At 40.0% G+C, this 19,402-nt stretch overlaps 2 protein-coding genes across 2 annotated transcripts in view; one reads left to right on the top strand and one right to left on the bottom strand.

Annotated features, from left to right (window-relative positions):
• PLCG2 (phospholipase C gamma 2) overlaps positions 1-5,240 on the top strand; it is a 60,827-nt gene extending 55,587 nt beyond the window's left edge. Inside the window, exons 32-33 of the mRNA XM_051629446.1 lie at positions 1,416-1,600; positions 2,384-5,240. Coding sequence (XP_051485406.1) covers positions 1,416-1,600; positions 2,384-2,426 — 228 coding nt within the window. The 3' untranslated portion in view covers positions 2,427-5,240. The remainder of the gene's footprint in view (positions 1-1,415; positions 1,601-2,383) is intronic.
• Positions 5,241-8,126: 2,886 nt separating this feature from the next.
• Positions 8,127-11,748, bottom strand: SDR42E1 (short chain dehydrogenase/reductase family 42E, member 1). Its single transcript, XM_051629447.1, has 3 exons — positions 11,549-11,748; positions 11,082-11,174; positions 8,127-9,745 (listed from the first exon to the last, which is right to left on the bottom strand). Exons 2-3 carry the CDS (start codon positions 11,147-11,149, stop codon positions 8,638-8,640), a joined length of 1,176 nt encoding a protein of 391 aa, XP_051485407.1. The 5' UTR covers positions 11,150-11,174; positions 11,549-11,748; the 3' UTR covers positions 8,127-8,637.
• Positions 11,749-19,402: the final 7,654 nt, after the last annotated feature.

The following is a 19,402-nucleotide window of genomic DNA, read 5'->3' as shown; positions in this document are numbered from 1 at the left end:
CAGATGGCTGTGGAATTTCTCAAGAATAGAGAAGCAAGAATATTGTAGACATAATCATGCACATTTGTGAATTATTATGTGGGGCCTTATTCAGTTTCTGTTCAAGTTAACTAGCTTTCTATTGTAGAAATTGTACTATACTGAGCTTGTGGTTACATTTAGAAGCATGTCTTATTTGTTTGAAAAAATTATTTATTTGCTTCAGAAAGTGTATCTCTCTTCAGCGTTCTCTGTTTACAATCAGAATCAATGGTGTTTGTTTTTAACATACGAATTGAAATGGACACTCTTAAATGGGGTTTTAAAGCCTAGCTTTGTGGATCCATTTATTTACAAGCACAAATAGTAGTACTTGTGCATCTTCATGATTGCACCTGCAAATTGGTAATTGGCAATCTGCTTTTCCCTTTGCAATTTGGGAATGCAAAGTTTCCTCCTTCTTTAAAGAAGCAAATAAATAAAATAAATTGCTTTAAGACTCTTAATTAGTAGCATAGCACTGAGGCTGTTTCAGTTGATTCAATCCATACCTGGGAGCTATTGGAATGTGTTTCAGGAGGGAAAAAAGAAGCTTTAGGAAAGAATCTTGTCTGAACTGAAACCCTGTGGGGATGTAGCTAACCTGTCAGTTTTCCTCAATCCAGACTGAGTGCAGAAGGAGGCATTCCTATTAGTATTCTGCCTCTGAAAATGTTTAGATTTATTACATTTATTGATTGCATGTCATTTCTTGTAGGTTGAGTATCTGGTTTTGCTGTTGATGTGAAAATTAAGACTTCAGTCCTGACAGGACTATTCCCCACTAGGAACTCTATGAAGGAGACAGCTTTTGCATCCAAAGTTTTGAAGTACTAAACTAATTTGAAGTCACAAAGGGAATAATGAGAATTACTTTATGCTGGTGGAGTATTTTGAGAATCTCTGCTGTGGGCTGCATAAAACAACAGAAACTGACTTCTGCAAATCTTTCTTCAAATACTTAGTCAGTTCCTCTGCAAGTATTGAATTGCCATAGCTCCACAGAAATATGGGATCTGTCCATCTTTCTGGATCATCTGAATACTTGCTGCTATCAGGGGTCCTATTTACTAGCCAGTATTTCCACCTTTAGTCTGGATGTCAGTAGGAAAGCATCAGGATTGGTAGCATGTTATGTAATACACAAATATGATGGAAGAATAAAAAAATTAAACTTTCAGAAAAGCATTTTAGAAACTGTTATAATCAGATAACCCAGCTTGATACATCATTTGCTGTCCTCTCCTCACCAGACAACGTTCCAGAAGCATCCTTATAAAACTCGTTTTATAAAACATCCTCTAAAGCTAATGGAATGTGGCTCAAACTGCGTTGATTCTATGTAATTTTGGGTATGTGTCTTACAAGTTAAGTTGATTTCCAATATTTTTTTGAAGGAAAGTGAAGAAGAGCTTTATTCCTCGTGTCGGCAACTTCGGAAGCGCCAGGAGGAGTTAAATAACCAGCTGTTCCTTTATGACACCCGTGTGAATTTAAGGAATCCCAACAGAGATGCTATATTAAAAGAATTCAATGTGAATGAGCACAAACTACAGATATATCAAGACACATGCAACCGCAGGTGGGTTGACAATCGTTGTTCTTTCCAAGGCAGCTCTGCCTAGACATGATTTATGGTAAAGAAATCTCAGATTTATCAAAATGAGCATCTAAGGAGTGAGGGTATCTGAAGCAGGGAAGGGCTGCAGGGAGGCAAGGCTGGGCAGTGAGCCACTAGAGGCCAGCAGATGCTGTGAAATATCTGCTCAGTGAAATCTCAGTTTCAGTGCTCTCAGTGAAACATGTAATCCTGGGAGTTCATATTCGTTTTTTCCCCTGCTTTCCATGAGGAAAGCCTGAAAGTATGTATAGCCAAATAAATAAATTACCTGTCTCCTTCTGCACTATCAAAGTTATGTCCCTGGAAATGTTGTTAGTGTATTAGATATGTTGGAACAGAATGTGCTTCTAGATACATGAACCAAAAAAGATAAAACCAGTATTGAGTTGTAACAGCATAGAATTGTCAGTCAAGTGTCAGTACGTCATCCAAAGCTTAGGGGAAGGATCTTTCTCCTTTGCTGCCACCTTTGGGCTTGGTGTGAGGGAGACAGACACAGGCTCCAGGTACCAGGAGGAAGTCTTGAGTAGGTTTCAAGATGGAGTGGAAGACTTTTCATCAAATATTTTTATCCTTTTTTATGAATCACTGGTTTATTCCCATTTATTGAGGGGAAAAAAATGGCAATGCTTGCTGTTGATATATTACTCACTGTTTGTATCCAAGTAAATTTAACTTGGTAGGCTGTTTTCCCCTGAGAAATTCCTAGTAGACTTGAATTTTTCTTTTTCTTTTTCCCCTAAGATTAAAGGAGAAGAAAGTCAGTAACAGCAAATTCTACTCTTAAAGCAGTCATTCTTTGATGCATGCTTTATGGTGCAATTCAGGAAGAAAGTAATTTATCCTGGTCATCCTAGACAACAATGGGCTCATCAGACTGAATGACTGGAAGAAGAGAAGGTGGATGAAAGATGGCTTTCCTTAATAATTTCTTGTTACAAGAAAGACTGTTTTAATTCCTTATAATTTATATTCTGTACAAAGCATACCCTCTGTGCAGGCCAGACCTTCTTTGTATTCTAAAGATTTTTTACAATTTGAGGACATATAGTTGGATAGACCTCACTTTTTACTATCAATACCTGAAGTACAAGGATAAATCATCTACTGTATTTGTGTACACAGGCCATAGACAAGACATTCACAACAATTTGCATGCATGGAATCACACCACTTGAACAACCTAGCTCCTCAAGATTAGCTGGGAGTGAGTTTTTAATTTATTAACTGCTATAAAAGCACTTCTATGCTGGCATTGCCACATCATGTATGTGACAGTGCCCCAGGCAGCAGGTTGTACTTCTGTTACTGTATCAAATATTTTGGGCAGCTGATAACTCATACCATTTTGTCTCTTGTTAAAAGTTTTTAGTTGCATTTTTGAGAATTAGATAACATGTTAATTTTGTTGAAACCAAATATTCTCTGCAACTGTAGCTGTGTTTTTCGTGTTGAACTCTTTGTAAAGGTTTAAGAAAGGAATGATGTGTGAACCTGTATTCATAGCCCCAGTGAACTTATGTTCACAACCTCAAGGCACTGGAAGGAAAGGTTCTTAAAATATGCAGTAGGAAATACCTGTTCACATAATGGAAGGATATTTCAAATTCTGAAAAGCATTTACTTGGTTGTGGTATCATTTTGCAAATCCTTTCGGCTGCTAATGTGCTTAGAAATGAATTTTTAAATGAACTGTCCATTTTTAACTTTGCAACCCTACTTAGACAAGAGTGTCAACTGATTGTGTCGTGTAAATGTAGACTGTTTTCCCAAAAGGGATCTAATCCAAGGAGGATAGTAGGCAGAAACAGAGGATAATAAGATTAAAAACATAGAGCTACAGATGAGAAAACTTGTTAGATGAGCAAGTGTTTTTTTCCTGCCAGAGCAGAACAAGAGTCCTGGCATATTTAACACCAGCTGTCATAACTTGTGTATGTCTTGGCTCTTTGTGCTAGCACTGTGTTATTATCAAATTCCTGGTTCCTTTATCTCTGTGTGGGTGCAATTTTGCTATCTGTATGCTTGACTTTAACTTCCAAATATCTGCAGAGGGATTAAGTTTTCCTGTCAAAGTGACTGCCTGAGGCATAAAATGCTGCATACACAGTGCTACATTTCTGATCACAGAAAACTTGCTTGGATTTGGGATTCATGGCCTGATGAAGCTGTCTCAGCAGTTTTCTCTTGCTCCCTGTGCTATGACTTCTGTTGTTTCAAGAGGCACTTCACTGATGTCACTGTGCCTTCACAGAAGATGGTTAGAGGTACTCCCTTGAGGTTTTAGTTATTCTGTAAAGACAGTCTTGTCTCAAAGATGAAAGTGCTGTAATAGTGTGCCTCACAATGGGATGGCTTCTGTACATTTTTTATTATAAAGAAATTGATTACTAATCACCCAACTGAAAAAAGAGAGCAAAGTTAAAGGCAATTATCTTCTTTTCTTCCTCCTGCCTGAAAGCTTCTCAGTACCCAGGTGTGATTGTTCAAGGATTAGATGGGTGGAAACTCCACTCAAACAAATAAAAAAATCACATCAAGTATGGATCTGGGATGTGAAGCTCTAACCTAGACTACTGTATAAAGCTGGGCTTACCTGCAGTATCCAGGTGTAATGGGATGATCCAGCTGCTGCTCCTCGAGGGGGGGACCATTGGTGTGCATGCATTTTGTGGCATGTTTGAGGACATGGTTAGTTTGTCATGATTGTTCCCTGTGTTATATATTTAATTGAACAACCTCCATGATTCCTGTTTAATGTTGTGAGAGCAGTGTGTTGTCAGAGTTGATCAGACAAGGTGGCCCAAAGCCTTGGCTGGAAGGTCCTGAGATTTTTGCTACAGGTGGGACAGGATGTATAGGCAGCTGAGTACCAGCTAAGGTTGGACTGGTCACAAAGGATAGGAGACTACAAGAAGCCAGGGCTTAGGGAGAGACCTAACCCTAACCCTAGAGCTCAAGGCTGTTGCTTTGGTGTTTTAAGCTCAGTTCCAGAGGGACATAACAAAATTGTCCATTTGCCCTGGTTTCTTTTCTTGATGTGCATTTTCCTGACACAGGACAGCCATTGTGTGATGAACACAAGAGTTTCTTGTACTGCTGCTTTGCAAATAGTTAAAAATTAGCAAATTTATAGTCCTTTGAAAAGTTCTGTGCATATTGTCCACAGATACTTGATGTCAAAAGTTATGAGAGACACTCCTCAATATTTATGAAAATCCATTTAATTTAACAGTAAGACTTTTCCCCAGAGTATAATGTTACACTGTGTCCAGAAGGAAATACTGCATTGGCTGTTCCTCTGTCTTGCAAGTGATGGGCAAGACTATGTACTAACTCTTCTCTTGTTTCTTGCACTGTCTTTTAACTGCAAAATTTCACCTCTCAATTTGTTGTCAGAGTAGACTCCATAAGCAACTTTTTTACACTTGCAACTGTTGTAATATGAAATTAGATTTGAATTTGTGTGCCAATTTTATAATCTAGGAGGAAAAACATTTATAATTGTTTTAAGTTAACAATATCTGTTAAATTGTTGTATTCTTATAAAACTGTTTAAAATCCTTAGAATAACTTATTTTTAATAAATAATTTTTGATATCTCAGCAGTAATATGAATGATGCCAGATGCTTCTTTGTTTAAGTATTGCTCATTGAATTTCATTAATTTTGCCAGTCATTTGAGGAGTACAAGTGAGTTCTTATTGACCAGTGGTCTGTTGTGTTATGGTGTGTTCTGCTCCAGGCTGGAGGGAAGGGCATTTCTGTGTGTTTAAGATGAACTGTCTTATTGATTGTTTCCATAGTCATGGTTCTTGTTGCACTTCATCTGGCTGCAAAACAAGCAGGGCAGAAGGAAAAGGTCAAAGATCAGGTTTCAATTGCAACTCCTAACCGACCTTGTTCAGTGATAGGTAGGTAGAAGCTTTAGCTCTACAGAGCATCAGATTTGGATCAACTCAAGCAGTAAAGTTGGAACAAAGCAAAGGATACCTGTACAGTCAGTTGGAAGCATGGGAATCTTGATGTTCACCATTAAATGGTGTCAGCACATTTCCTGCTTGTAAGGTTGCATGGGTATATGGTATTTATGTTGTGATTTTTTTCATTGTTGGGAGTCTTGGGAACAAAATTTTTCTTTCTTTTGATAAAAAGCATATGCATATGGGGCAGGACTTGATATGAGGTATCCTGCAGCCTAGTTATTCTAGGTCATTAGATGAGCTGAAAGGTCTTTATTACCTTTTAATTTGTGACTATTAGTATGCCTGAGTTCTGAAGTCCAAAACATTTCTTCATTCAGATGTTTTGTTGCCTGTGTTCTCACTTATTTCCACTTCAATGCATCTATTATTTGCTCTGTTGCAAATACTTGTTTTTAGTTTTGCAGTTCTCTTACTAACCTTCTAGATGGTGAGATGGCATTAGCTATGTACCAGCAATTCTCTTTGACTTTTCCAGTCAAAGATAGTTCCTAGTCGGAAAAAACCCTGAAGGTGGCTTGGAAGCTGAAGTACAGGTTGTTGAATTCTGCTATAATTGTGTGTCAGCATTTCCAAGTGCAGTCCAGAGAGCTGACTTTGTTCCAGACCAAAATTCAATTTATATTTTTAGAAATAGGAGTTAAATATAATGAAAATTAACCTTCAGAATCAGTTTAATGCCAAATTTGTCTTCTGATCCTTGACAGTGTTTATAAACATGCACAGCTATTAATGAGAGTACAAGTTCATTCACTGCTAGTCTACATCTTAGGTGCTGCTCCAGCAAAACAGGGAATCTTGACTAAAAGAAAGCAGAATTCCTTCCCTTAACACTTGTCTACTCTGAATTGCAATTTATTCCCCAGATCTTCTAAAATTTATGTTCAGGACATTGTAAATTATTAAATATGTTGTTGAAAGTATGTGGAAATTAGTATTCACTAGAAATGAAGGAAAATTTTGGTTGAGTATCTTAGGAGAAGGCACTATAAAAATCTGGTCTACTTTAAGGATGATTGACATTTCAATTTCTAAAGTAAATGTATATAAATATAAATTAGAAGTCTTAAGTTGTTCATGTGTATCTAGCAGTTTTACCCTGACATGCTGTGCATGTGAGGTTAAGCAGCTGACCAAAGATTCTTAAACTGTTCACATAGAACATCAGCCTCATTCAGGCACTTATCAGTTGTTAAAGAATTTTGAGGACTAGGAAAAACTGAAGCTGTGCTACGTTTTGTTCTGCTTTTTCAGTTTTTAGATGCATTTCTGGTAATTAACTTTCAGTAAAACAGGTAATAGATTAAAATTTGTACACAGACACAATACTTCAATTAATCACCTTAATTTAGTCAGCTATTCATGCAAGAGTATTAATAACATAAACAGGAAGGAGAAGGAATTCTCATTGTAAAATACTTAAAATAGAGCAGCTGTGACTGACTTTATATATATATATGTAATTTTCAGGCAATTTAAAAGTCTCTTCCTCAGCCACAGATTTCCTGGTTTGATTTTGGAAAGAGGAAAAAAATCCTTCACCTCTTCTGTAGTCAAGACTTTGCTCTTTTTTTTTTTCTTTTTTTTTTTTTTTTCTTTTTTTTTTTTTTTAAATTAGATGGAGCAGAATGACAGGGAATTAGTGAATACAATGACACCCTGCTGATGGGGTGTGGGGTAGCCACTGGCTATTCCTCCTAACCAGTACCTGATTTAGTACCCTGTGCTCCAGCAGGAGTCATGGCCCACGAGGACACAATAATGCCTCCTGTTACCAGTGAAAACTTCTGTCCTTGACTCCAGACAAATGAAAAGGTTCATGTGTGGAGCTCAGCTTTTGCCAGAGTTTTTGGTATTCATGTGGTTGTGTTTGTCTCCTCTGGAGTTTCCTTTTCTGTTTTACCTAAAAAGCTATCTGGGACGCTACCGAGTAAAGTTTCTTGACTGTCCTTTTCTCAAGAAGTACTGAAAATGTCATTCTGACAGGTTAAGGGAAAACAACTTAGTGATTTAATATTTTGATGTGAAGTTTCTCAGTACTTGTTCCTATTTTAAACTGACAGAGAGATGAGGGAGTTGCTAGAGACAGTAGACACCTGTACTCAAGGTCTTGTTTTCTATTCTTAAAACTCCCCCAAATAATGAGTTTAATTCCTACTACAAAGGTGATGTTCTATTCAAATTGTGTCAGGTGTTAAAGAAATATTATTAAAGGCTAAAAATGTTTTATAAACAGTGGAACATGAATGTAATCACTCACCAAACGTCTTTGATGGATTATTTGTTTAACCATTCAATAATGCTGGGAAAAATCATAGATCTTATTTATGAATGCACTTTAGCTCATTCATTTTAAACAGGCAGATTTTACTGTTAGAAAAAATCTACAAATCTGTGCTGCTTTAAGCTCTTTGCTACAACTTAGCTTAACTATTGTGCATTTTCTCAGAAATGTCATTAGATATCACAGAGTTAACTCAGAAAAGCATACCAGAATGTATTAATTAATTAAAAAAAGGCATTTATTTATTATCTAGCAGTTTATCAGTTAATCTTGGGTAGGCATATATACATCCAAGCTGGAAAGCTGAATTTGAGTTTGGAATGTGATCAAAGAAAAAGTTTATTACCCTCTGGATCATGAAGCACAAACTTTTTAGGAATAAAGGACAGGGATCAAGAATATAATCCCAGCAGGGAGGAATAAGGGTCAGTCAAAGGACACTTGTTCCATTCATTGTAGTGTGCTGTTGTGCCTGAAAATAAAATAGTTTGCAGTAATACTAAGTTTCATCTTGTTAGTGATCTGATCAATTTTACTCTGAAGAGGAAATATGTATAAAAATTACACCTTTTTACTTAGCATTTCCATTCTTTGGGGATAAAACTGTTGAAGACATTTACCTTAATGACACAGGTGTATGTTCTTGGGTCTTTTTTCTGTTACCTGTCAAAACCAAGAGTACTCAGACAACATAACCAAATTCCGTGCTCTGTACTCAAGTGTTTCACCTTTCAGAGTGAAAATGTAACTGCAGATGGAAACCATGAGACCATCACTGCAATCAGCAGCAAGAGCAAACCTCCATCCCTCACAAGATGCATGATGGTGTACTTCCTTGGCTTTGGTCCACAGCCCTGAGATCTAAACCACTCAACCACTTCGTTCAGGCTATACTGCTGAGGCTCATAGCCCAGCTCCTTTCTGGCTTTCTCCATACTAAAATAATGTGTGACACCAGTTTTGTAAACCTCTGTGCGAGTGAGAAGAGGCTGAAAATTGTAAATGTGACCTACAAGAAAATGAACTACTTCAGTAAGGAATGCAAAGAAATAGACCAGGGAGAGTGGAAGGCGACAGGTTGGGAACTTGTAACCCAAACCTTCCACTAACGGTCGGAAAAATTCAAAGTTATTGACAGGCCTGCCATCAGAAATAAAATAGGCTTGACCTGCAGCTATGTGCTTTCTGCTGGCTTTGAGGGCCTCAGACGCAAGGATATGAGCCTGAACTAGGTTGTCAACATGGACAAATTCTACTAAACTAAGGGGATCTCCATATACAAATTTAAACAGCCCCCTTTCAATGTAACTAACTATTCTTGGAAGATGTCTTTGTTCTCCAGGCCCATAGATGCCTGCTGGTCGGAGAGCACAAGTCCTTAATATACCTTTCCCATTTTCAAGCTCAGCACCATTTGCCTCCAACACCTTCATTTCAGCTAAAGACTTGGTCCGGGAGTAGTGATCTGGATGAAGGTGAAGAGGTAGGTAAGGCAGAGATTCATCCCCATTTTCTATAATCTGGCCTCCAAATATCACATTATATGTACTTGTATAAACCAGGCTCGACACTCCTGTGCTCTTGCAGGCCTGGATGACATTTTCTGTTCCTTTCACATTAACATCTTCTATAAGTTTTCGGTTCAGCTGCTCCCTGCCAGACATTCCATAGGAAGCGATATGGAATACACAGATGACATCTGGAAGTGCCTCTGCCACTTCAGACAGGCAGCAGACATCCCCTTGCACGAACTTCATTCCCTCTGGCATGGCTTGAAGTGGCTTCATGACATCAAAGAGAATCACATCAACTCCCTTCTGGTGTATGGCACAACCTAAACTAGAGCAGGATAGAAACTGTTGGTATACGTAGCATAATGAAGCATGAAACATTTCACCTGGGGGTGGGGGAAGACTATTAACTATTTTAATACTGTTACATTTGGGTTTTTTTGTTCGGGTTTCTTTTTGCCCCCAGTGCGAGTCTTAAATATTCAGCCATTTACTGTGGGGAAGATTTAACTGTGATACTTTAGGTACTGAACTAATTTCTTAAGCTCCATCAATACTTTCTATGGGGGTGGGGGAAGAGATGGAACTGCTGTAAAGGAAAAATAAGAACAGAAATAACTGAAGTGCTTTCAGCAGCTTTTTGGAAGAACACAGCTATTTCTCTGCTTCTGTCCCCTGCAGATCAGCAATAGCAAACTTTTCAGATGTTAATCTGCAGCCAAATATTTTTTAAAAAATGTTACTGGTTTTATCTTATTGCTTTTGTGTCATCCTAGTTCTGTCAGAACAACAGGCTGGTCTTCACCCTTGTGTTTGAAATTCATGGAGAAGAGGAATGGCTCTAAGCTGGTATGAATATTACTCCAAGTCACAGGTATAAATGCAGGTATTGACACAAAGTATAAACCTGGTATTCCTCCCTCCTACAACTGTTGTATTTCTATAGTGAAGGGCAAGACAGTGGAAGAAAGCAATCAAGCAGAAGTCAGGTATCTTCTGAGATTTTTTTTCTCCATGCTTGAAACTTACTTTTTGGTCATGACTGTAATCTCTCTCACCTATGAAAGCAGTTATAACTCTGAAGGTAATCTAGAAGATAGTCTAGGGCTCAAAATAGGATTTTTTCTTTACATGATCCAGCCTGTAGAGCCATCTACAGTAAGGGGAAATAGATTTCACTGAAATACGTACTTTATTAATAACTCCAAATCTAAAACACCAATGTCCACGACAAACACATTCTTGAGAGTAGAGAGCAGATGCAGTACTGAATTTACAGAGCTAAGCACGTGTGTAACTGTTTGCAGGCCATGGCCTGCTGCCAGAAGAAAGATCTGCATACAGGTGTAGTCTTGCTCCTGAGAGCAGCCTGAAAGATTATGATCTAAATCCTCAGCACAAAGGTGGTCAAACAGGTAAATGTCTGCAAGCCAGTTGATGCTTGACATTTGGACATACAAAAACATATCTGCTTAAAATATTAAGAAACAGAGTCACATGTTTGTCTAAGAGTGAGACCCAAGATGAATCTGAAGATGGGGTGAGCTGGGTCAAGCATCTCAGGCCCAGAGTTTTCCAAAGGAAACCCAGGTGGATATTGTCCCCTCAGCAGCAGCAATCTATTGCATTTTTTGTTGTACGTAGTAACTATTTAATGCACTAACCGGAAGCCAAAATAACCACCTCCTCCAGTAATGAGCACGGCTCCCTTGCCAGTATTTGCTGGTTCCATCCTCTTTCCTTCGGCAGTATTAAACCTATAAAACACATTGTGAACATTAAAATCAACCTCAGTGTTAATGTCACGACACTTTCAGTTATTCACAGACCTGTTTCAAGCTTTAACTGCAGCCCTTCCTTTCACCATCTGCTAAGGGAGCCTGAAGTGCCTCCTGCCCTGCTGTAAATGCCGTCTGCCCCTCAGGAGAGGAACCACAGAACGTCCCTGGCGGGAAGAGCCCTCCAGGATCACCCAGCCCGGCCCCGGACCGTGCCCCGAGCAGCAGCTCCAGCCGCCCCTCAAACGCCTCCCAGGGCCTGACAGCCCTTCGGCGAGAAAATGCTGCCCGGTGCCTCCGCTCACCCCCTGGCGCGGCCTGCAGCCGTCCCCCCCGCTCCTGTCACCCCTCACCAGGGAGAAGAGGCTGTCCCCCTCGGGGAAAAGGTGCCCGTTGCGAGAAAAAAACCCCGAGTATCCAGCGGGTGTTGGAGCAGCTGGTGAGGGCTGCAGCTCCTCCCTGCGGGCTCGGCCCTCCCGGGTCGGGGCCCCGTGCACGGGCGGCGGGCGGAGCAGCACGGCCGGGACCGGGGCCCGCAGACACCACCGGGAGGAGCCCGGGAGGAGCCCGGGAGGCCGGGCCCGGGCGGGGAGCGGCTCGGGGGCCGGAGCCCGGCGGGCGGGGCGCCGGGCCGCAAGATGGCGGCGGGGCGGGGAGCAGGAGCCGGGCGGGGCTGCTCGGGGGGAGCGGGGTTGCGTGTTTTGCCGCCTCCTGTCCGGGGGCTGCTCGGGGGAAGGGGGGTTAGTTGGAGGTTGCCGCCTGCTGTCCCTTCGTGTGCCGCGGAGCTGCTGCTGCTCCCTGGTGTATTAGCTGCTGCTGCTCCTGGGGTGCATTAGAAAGGGTGTGGTTAGTAGGTCAAGAGAGGTTCTCCTCCCCCTCTATTCTGCATTGGTGAGGCCACATCTGGAGTGTTGTGTCCAGTTCTGGGCCCCTCAGTTCAAGAAGGACAGGGAACTGCTTGAAAGAGTCCAGCACAGAGCCACAAAGATGATGCAGGGAGTGGAACATCTCCCTTATGAGGAAAGGCTGAGGGAGCTGGGTCTCTTTAGCTTGGAGAAAAGGAGACTGAGGGGTGACCTCATCAATGTTTACAAATATATAAAGGGTGAGTGTCAAGACGATGGAGTTAAGCTTTTTTCGGTGATGACCAGTGATAGGACAAGGAGTAATGGATGCAAATTGGAGCATAGGAGGTTTAAGATGAATATCAGGAAAAATTTTTTTACTGTAAGAGTGACAGAGCCCTGGAACAGGCTGCCCAGAGAGGCTGTGGAGTCTCCTTCACTGGAGACATTCAAGACCCACCTGGATGCGTTCCTGTGTGATGTACTCTAGGTGACCCTGCTCTGGCAGGGGGGTTGGACTAGATGGTCTTTCGAGGTCCCTTCCAACCCCTAGGATTCTATGATTCTATGATTCTATGATTCTCCCCTCGGCAGCGGCGCTGGGCCCGGGCCCGGCAGCCGTTGTCTGGAGCCAGCCGTGCGGCGTGAGGCTCCGCGGAGACCTGGGCCGCTGGAGCCCGCCCGTGCGGCTGAGGAGCCGGAGGGTCTCGGGTGTGTGGGTGGGACGGGGGTTTCTGGCCTCGCTGCTGGGCAGGCCAGGATGGAGGCCCCGCAGGGCCGTGTCCCCGCAGGCCGGGCCTGGCTGTCCGGCCTCCCGCCGCCTCTTGTGCAAAACCGTGACAGAAATACACTTGCTGTGCTGTGGTTTCATTTTGCTGACGGCTGGCCAAAATGAAAATGAAGCAGATTCCAAAAATCTGTGAGCATTACTTTTTTTTTTTTTTTTTTTCTTTTTTAGAAATTATTTCTTGCCGGTGAACTTCTGTGGCTTGAGTAGCGGTCTGGGGTGCCGAGCTCGTGCTGTACAACCTGGATGTGCAGAGCTGCTGCATCTGGGCAGACCTGTGGAGTGCCTGGTTTGGAGGGCATTCTTAAGTCGTAGCTGATTTCCTTGTCTGTATGAGCAGAAAAGTGCTTGAGGGAGTCTTGAAGCATCCCTTTAAAGTGCCGTGCAGACATACAGTCAGCGGTATGGTCACTGCAGTAGCAGTATTCTAGCTCAGCAGCAGAAAAACCACTTAGCATCCCTAAATACGAATTCTGTAGCTGTGCATATACCTTCTGGATTTATGTATAATAATTTGATCTACTTGAGGAAGATTTTTAGAAAGTTCTCCCAAGTGTGTAATCACTTCGAAAGTAGAAAAGAGTCCTGAGTTTTCCCTGAGATCTGCAAACACAAAGTGGTTTATCTTTGAGAAGTATTGTAGCAGATTATGACAGTTGATGTCTGCCTGCTGATCAGACAGATTGTGTTTGAGCAGTGTAATGTAGAGTTGCAGAGTAGTTGGGACTGGAAAGAAATGATAAAGCTTGCCCAGTCAACCCCCCTGCTCAGTGTCAGTATTGGTTCCAAGGATGGAAACTTCATGTGTTCAGCCACTTTTCCTGAGAGCTTATAGAATGTTGTACTATCTGAATGGTGGCTCTGACCTTGTGCTCCATGTGGTGTGAGTAAATCCTTGTGTTTGAATAGGCAGCTGTTAACCTCAGGATGACGTTTTGGCCTCTGGACTTTGTGATACATCCGTGCCGGATAGTTTGCAGGATTGAGACCTCTCTTTCTACATTCTGCTTTTCCTTGCTTTCTGCCTTGTATGTTATCTACAGTGAGCTCATTGTATCAGATTATCCCATAATTAGAGTAAATATTACGAATATAATAAAGCTGTAGTTAAGATACTGTGAAACTTCTGCTCTTAAACCACCACCAGTATTCTAATAAATTGCCTTTTAACTTTAAACAATAGCAAAGAACATTCATTCAAAATGGTGATATCTGTGAAAGCTGTGGGTAAATATTGTCCTCATTCTACAATGACAGGTTTGACTTTAGGACTTGACACGCTCAGATCTCACCGTTTTGCACAATCCATTTGTTCATGCCTTTTCATTTCCTACGAGACCCTGCTTTTCTGAAGATTCTGAAGACTTTCTGAATGTATCATAAATCCTATATTGCCATCAAATAAGCAGACTTCCAGTTTTAGTATATATAATGAAATATTTGTCCTGGGATTTCTTCTTTTTTAAAAAAACCCAAAAAACACATATAATCTCAATCTCAACTACCAATTTTCACTTTAAAGAACCAGGCACTTCAGAGCCCATGCCATGCTATGTTCCAGTCACTTGAAGGAAGCCCATTAATATGTGGAATTGCAAGACATGTCAGCATAGAACTATTTACAATGTAAATGGGGTGTTATCTGCAACAACCCAAGCTTAAGTGAACCTGAAATAGACTGCAAAGAAATCGTTAAATCAGCAGCTAAACAGAGCTAAATAAGTAGCTGTAGTGAACAATGCAAGTTAGAAAGAATGAGCAGTGAAATCATTAGTTATTCTTTCATACTATGTTAGTTCATCTGGTTCCCTTTGCAATTTAAAATACTTAGCTAGTAAAATTATTTTTGACATAAAAATACAAAGCGTGCCAGCAGTACTGTCTCAGGAAGCAGGGTAATATTTCATCTGGAGAAATAAACCTTAGTCTACAGGTTTTGTATTATTTGACTGACTTCTATTGGGTATTATTTAATTGTGCTTTTTTTTCATTGACCAGTAGGATGAGAGAAGAGATTAAGACTTGAAACTAGGTCAGAACCAACCACATAAATGGTCTTACTAAAACATATAAAAGGGTACTAAGAAGGTGAAAACAGCATCTGTGTTGTGCATGGAGGTAGAAATAATGGTAATGTTCAAAATGAGAATAAAATATTTCAGCTAGATTAGACTGGGCTATTTTTAGGGGAGGACAGGGTTATGGATAAAAGTGCTAGTCTGAGTTTTACTCTTGGCTCTGGCAGAAGTTTCCTGAGTGACCTTCAAAAAATTGATTTCAGTTCTGTAACAAAGGTGGCATTACCCTCCTGCCCTGCCCGAGGCTGCGGTGCTGCTTGTTTCATTTGTGTTTCTGAAGCTCAAATCAGAGGTGCTGTATAAATATTAATAAACCAGGAAATCAATTGTATGAGGCTTAAAGAGTTTAGGCAAGTATGCAAGTTAGACTCTCTGAAAATGTTAACACTGTCTTCTTAGGACACCTGCTCACCTGCTCACTGTACAGTGTTGCTGGTGGAAAGTACATTTGGTGATATGGAGATGAGAAAATACTTAAGAGTTTCTTTTTCCTATTAGTTCCAGTAATGGGTAAATTTAGTCTATCTCATCCACGCTGAGAAAGGAGAAGGATTTCAGCATTAATTGTAGTCACTGTTTAGTGGACACCATTCATTGAGGATGGTTAAAACTGTTTATCTGAACTGTTGTTTTATGTCGTTTTCCTAATAGAATTCTCTGTGTTCTTTCATTTTAGGAGGTATGACTTAATAAACATATCTAGTCTTGACTGGAAGGAAGTGTGGAGAGTAGCAGATTCCTTATCAAAGTAGGAATTTACAAAATGGAAGATAGATTCTACTCAACAGAACTCTTGCAAAAGGTCAGACTGTTTGCAGAGTGTTTTGAGATCCTTGGGTGAAGGAAGAAGTTGGGTATATGTTGTGTGGAAGATGAAGGGGATTTGTTATATAAATCTTCCTATACTGTTAAAAAAGAAAAAAAAAAGTGAGTTTCCCTGTGGTCATCTTTAGTGTGTTAGTTATGAAAAATCGTTATGATAAAGGACATGGAAATGCTTTGAATTGTTTTTGCAAGGATTCTAAAAGAACAAGCTTGATTCTGAGGGGTCTGCTCAGCAATATGAAGTGATACATTCATTTTGTGAAGTCATCAGAAATGCACTTCTTTTTTGTTCTGTAATGCTTAAAAAATGTCATGATCATAGTTCCAAAAGTAACATCTTGTTCCTAATCCTAAAAGAAAAGGGAAGAAAGTAAGTTTACGTATTGTAGGATAACTGAATGGTTAAAGCAGAGGACTGAGATTAACCTCTGTTCTCCCTTTTTACTTTGATAACAAATGGGCTGTGTGTTTCTTTGGGTACCCTACAGGGCACAGTGATAACTGTTTTCAGGAGTGGGTGTTAATCTTCATAACCTTCATGAAACTAAACAGAGAACTCTCAACAGCCACTTCAAAGCATTTCAGTCTATGTGTCTGAAGAAAGTGGTTGCTCCAACAATATTCATCCTAAGCTCCCTTAAGGCTAGTGGGTTTTTTCAAGTTGTAATTTGACCTGGTACGTTACATCATGTTTACAAAATATATTGCAAATGTACTTAGCCTTATAGAAAGATGTTACCCGTATAATTGCAGCACCTTACAAGTCAAATTTTAGCTCATCCCGTGGCTTCACTTCAGGAGTAATTCCAATAATTCAGAGGAGGTTCACAGGACTGCAAGTTCTAAATGATGGAGCCTCCTTGTACCTGAGAAGATTAGTACATTAAGAAACATCTTATGAAAAGACAGCAAAATATTCTTGAAAGTACTTTCACAAATGTTTGCGCTGTCCAAGTGAGGGAGCACAGGTTTTGACATGCAGTGCTGTGTGTCTTTGATTCACTTACTTCGAATATGTCTTGTCTGTTTAAATAGGCAACTATTTCAGAAGGTGATTATATGCTTAGGTTTTGGTAACTGATTCAGTTTCAAGTGTGATTGATGTACATCCAGCTGCCTTTTTTTGCCACACTGGTAACAAGGAATGCCGTCCCTGTTGCAGTAATTTATAATTTCATTCTGCTACCCATAGGTCTACAGAAATCTTACCCTGTTTGCTAGCAAAAACAAGATAAGGTTGATCTGCTATGAATCATCGACACTGATAACTAAGCATCCAGTTGATGGTTGCAGATGTACTATTTTGATCTTTTAGAAGGATCTAAAGGATCTTTCAGCTTCCTAGACAGCCAATTATGTGCTATACCATAGGTAGAAAAAAATGGAGGCAAAATGTGTTCTTTAGTCTGTATTTTGTGCTATGTTAATTTTCTCTCTCTGGATAAGGAGTCTGCAGGTACATGTGATGAGGATGAGGTGTGTCAGCAAGAACACCAAAGCTTGAATTTGTCATAGAGTTTTGTTTCTCAGTGGAAACTGTTTTGCTGAGGGGGAAAGGAAATGTATTTGCCGAGGAAACGTTACCCATCTTCAAACTTTCTTCTGGTGCTTTCATATCCATGATACTGTGTTCAAGGTCTCAGCAGTGGTCTCCTAGAACAGACACTACTTAAAAAATGGTACTACCCACTTCATTGCTGTAATTACCTTGAAAACATTGCAAAAATGGCATAAATTTGCAGAGGAAGGATTAAGTAAGAGTTTGAACATGTAAGTAGAGGAAAACAACTTCAAATAAAGGATGCAATCTCTTTCTTGCTTCAGCTGTGTTTAAATTAGATAACCTCTATAAAGCTTACTTAGTGGTATCTTGGTATTTACAATAGCCCAGAATTCTTATGTATCTGTGGTGCTGTTTTTTCTGCTCCACGGAACGAAAGCTTGTAGAATTCAGAATTCATAAGCCTGTTATCATGGCCTGATATGTGATTCAGTTCTGAGCTATTTCAAATTTCTGGCACAAAACTGAGTTTTTCTTTGAACCAAAAATTTTGAAGGTTGAAGCCACTTGGTCAAAACAAAAGAAATCCCCTGACTCTACAATGGGACAAAGCCACTAAAGTTACAAAGATTAAATAGTTAGAACATGCATTTATCTTCTGTTCAAAAGCCTTATTTGGACATGTTTTCTCCTGGAATGGTAACATGAAGAACATGTTCAAAGTGGGAGCTTTTCAGCGGGCGTGTGAGTGTGCTGTAACTTCATGTACTGAGAGATATTCTTGCCCTCAATTTTCATTCCACTTGACAGAAGTTGGACACTGGGGGTGCAGCATCTGCTTACAACTCATTTTGAATTTTTGCTAATTTTGAGGGAGAAGCAAGATCCAAATTACTGGAGGATTCAAGTATATGCTTTTTTTGTTTGTTTGATCCTTGCAGTGACAGTATTCTGACTGAGCACTTCAAAGTGCTGCTGCTTTGTCTTCCAGAGAGCATCCAGGCCATTGAAATGGAATTTGTGCCAGCTGAAAATGCTGGATTAATTCCAGGACACACATCAGCTTAATTCGTTGTTCATCACAGCAACATGGAACAATCAGACATCAAACACATCATGGACAAACTGTATAAACTGAAATGTTCTAAATTACTTAGAAGAACGGCGTGTTCTGGTAACTGGATTTCTTGTGTAATGAAAGTTTCTCAAGCGCAATACGTAATCTTGGTTACAAAACTAGAGTTTGTACCTAGGGAGTTCTTTATACAGTAGCTGAATAAAATGATATAGAGGAAAATTACTTGCTTAATCAATTTAGATACCCAGCTTTATCGATTTATAATTATTATTATCACAAGAATGCCTGTTTTAGCAGTTGTCATTATAACACTTTCCTGGAGAAAGCATTATCTAGTACAGTTCTTGTCCCTCATCTGACATTGTCCAAGCTCCTTTGCCCTTTTAAAAAATACTTTGGGAAAGCAATATGAGTGGCCAAGGAGAATCCCTTGTATGCTGTATTAATAATAAAGCCAAACAGACTTCATCAATTGTGTATAGTTTTGGTCCTGGCTCCTTTTCCTACTGTCATAAATAAAATCAATCTCTGCTCGGAACAGGCACCAACTAAAGCAAGTAGTTAATCACACTTAAGCAACATGCACATCATTAGCTTATCAGGCAGAATCATCCCACCTCCTATGATGTTTTATCTGTTTATGAACAAAATACCTTCCATAGCTGTAATTAAAAAACCAAAGTTACTCACAATTTCTGTTAATGAGAATATATTATGCAGCTAAACTCTCCTTGTGTCTTGCTTTCAAAGGGGTTACAGTGCTTTTGACTTTTCAATAAGCTTTTTCAGTGATGGACTTCTCATCGTGTCCTGAAGTTTATTAACTTGAAGAGTATTTTAAATTTGGAATGACCCTTGTAAGAACAGGCTACAGGCATTCCTCCCTTTTAGGTAGGAAACTTACTCCCCTTATTATTTCTGGTGAGAAATGAAGCTGTCCAAGCAGGACTGAATAAGGAGGCAGGTCTCCAGTTCCTGTAGATTATACTTTAAGTGGGCTCAATTAACATTGCTGCCACTGACTCCAGCTTTTATAGGTAATCTTGGTACAATATTGCATTGTTAATGTGTTCCATAATTTAGACATCTTAAA

Source organism: Apus apus, chromosome 11 (assembly GCF_020740795.1).
Source record: "Apus apus isolate bApuApu2 chromosome 11, bApuApu2.pri.cur, whole genome shotgun sequence".
Taxonomy (NCBI): Eukaryota; Metazoa; Chordata; class Aves; order Apodiformes; family Apodidae; genus Apus; species Apus apus.
Note: the sequence above shows the minus strand (reverse complement) of the source record. Positions and strands in the feature narration are given on the sequence as shown.

Coding starts and splice junctions, on each gene's coding strand:
- SDR42E1 (XM_051629447.1), bottom strand. CDS start 11,149: ATGGAACCAGCAAATACTGGCAAGGGAGCCGTGCTCATTACTGGAGGA. Junction 9,746..11,081: donor GGTGGTTATTTTGGCTTCCG/GTTAGTGCATTA, acceptor ATCCTGCTCTAG/TTTAGGTTGTGCCATACACC.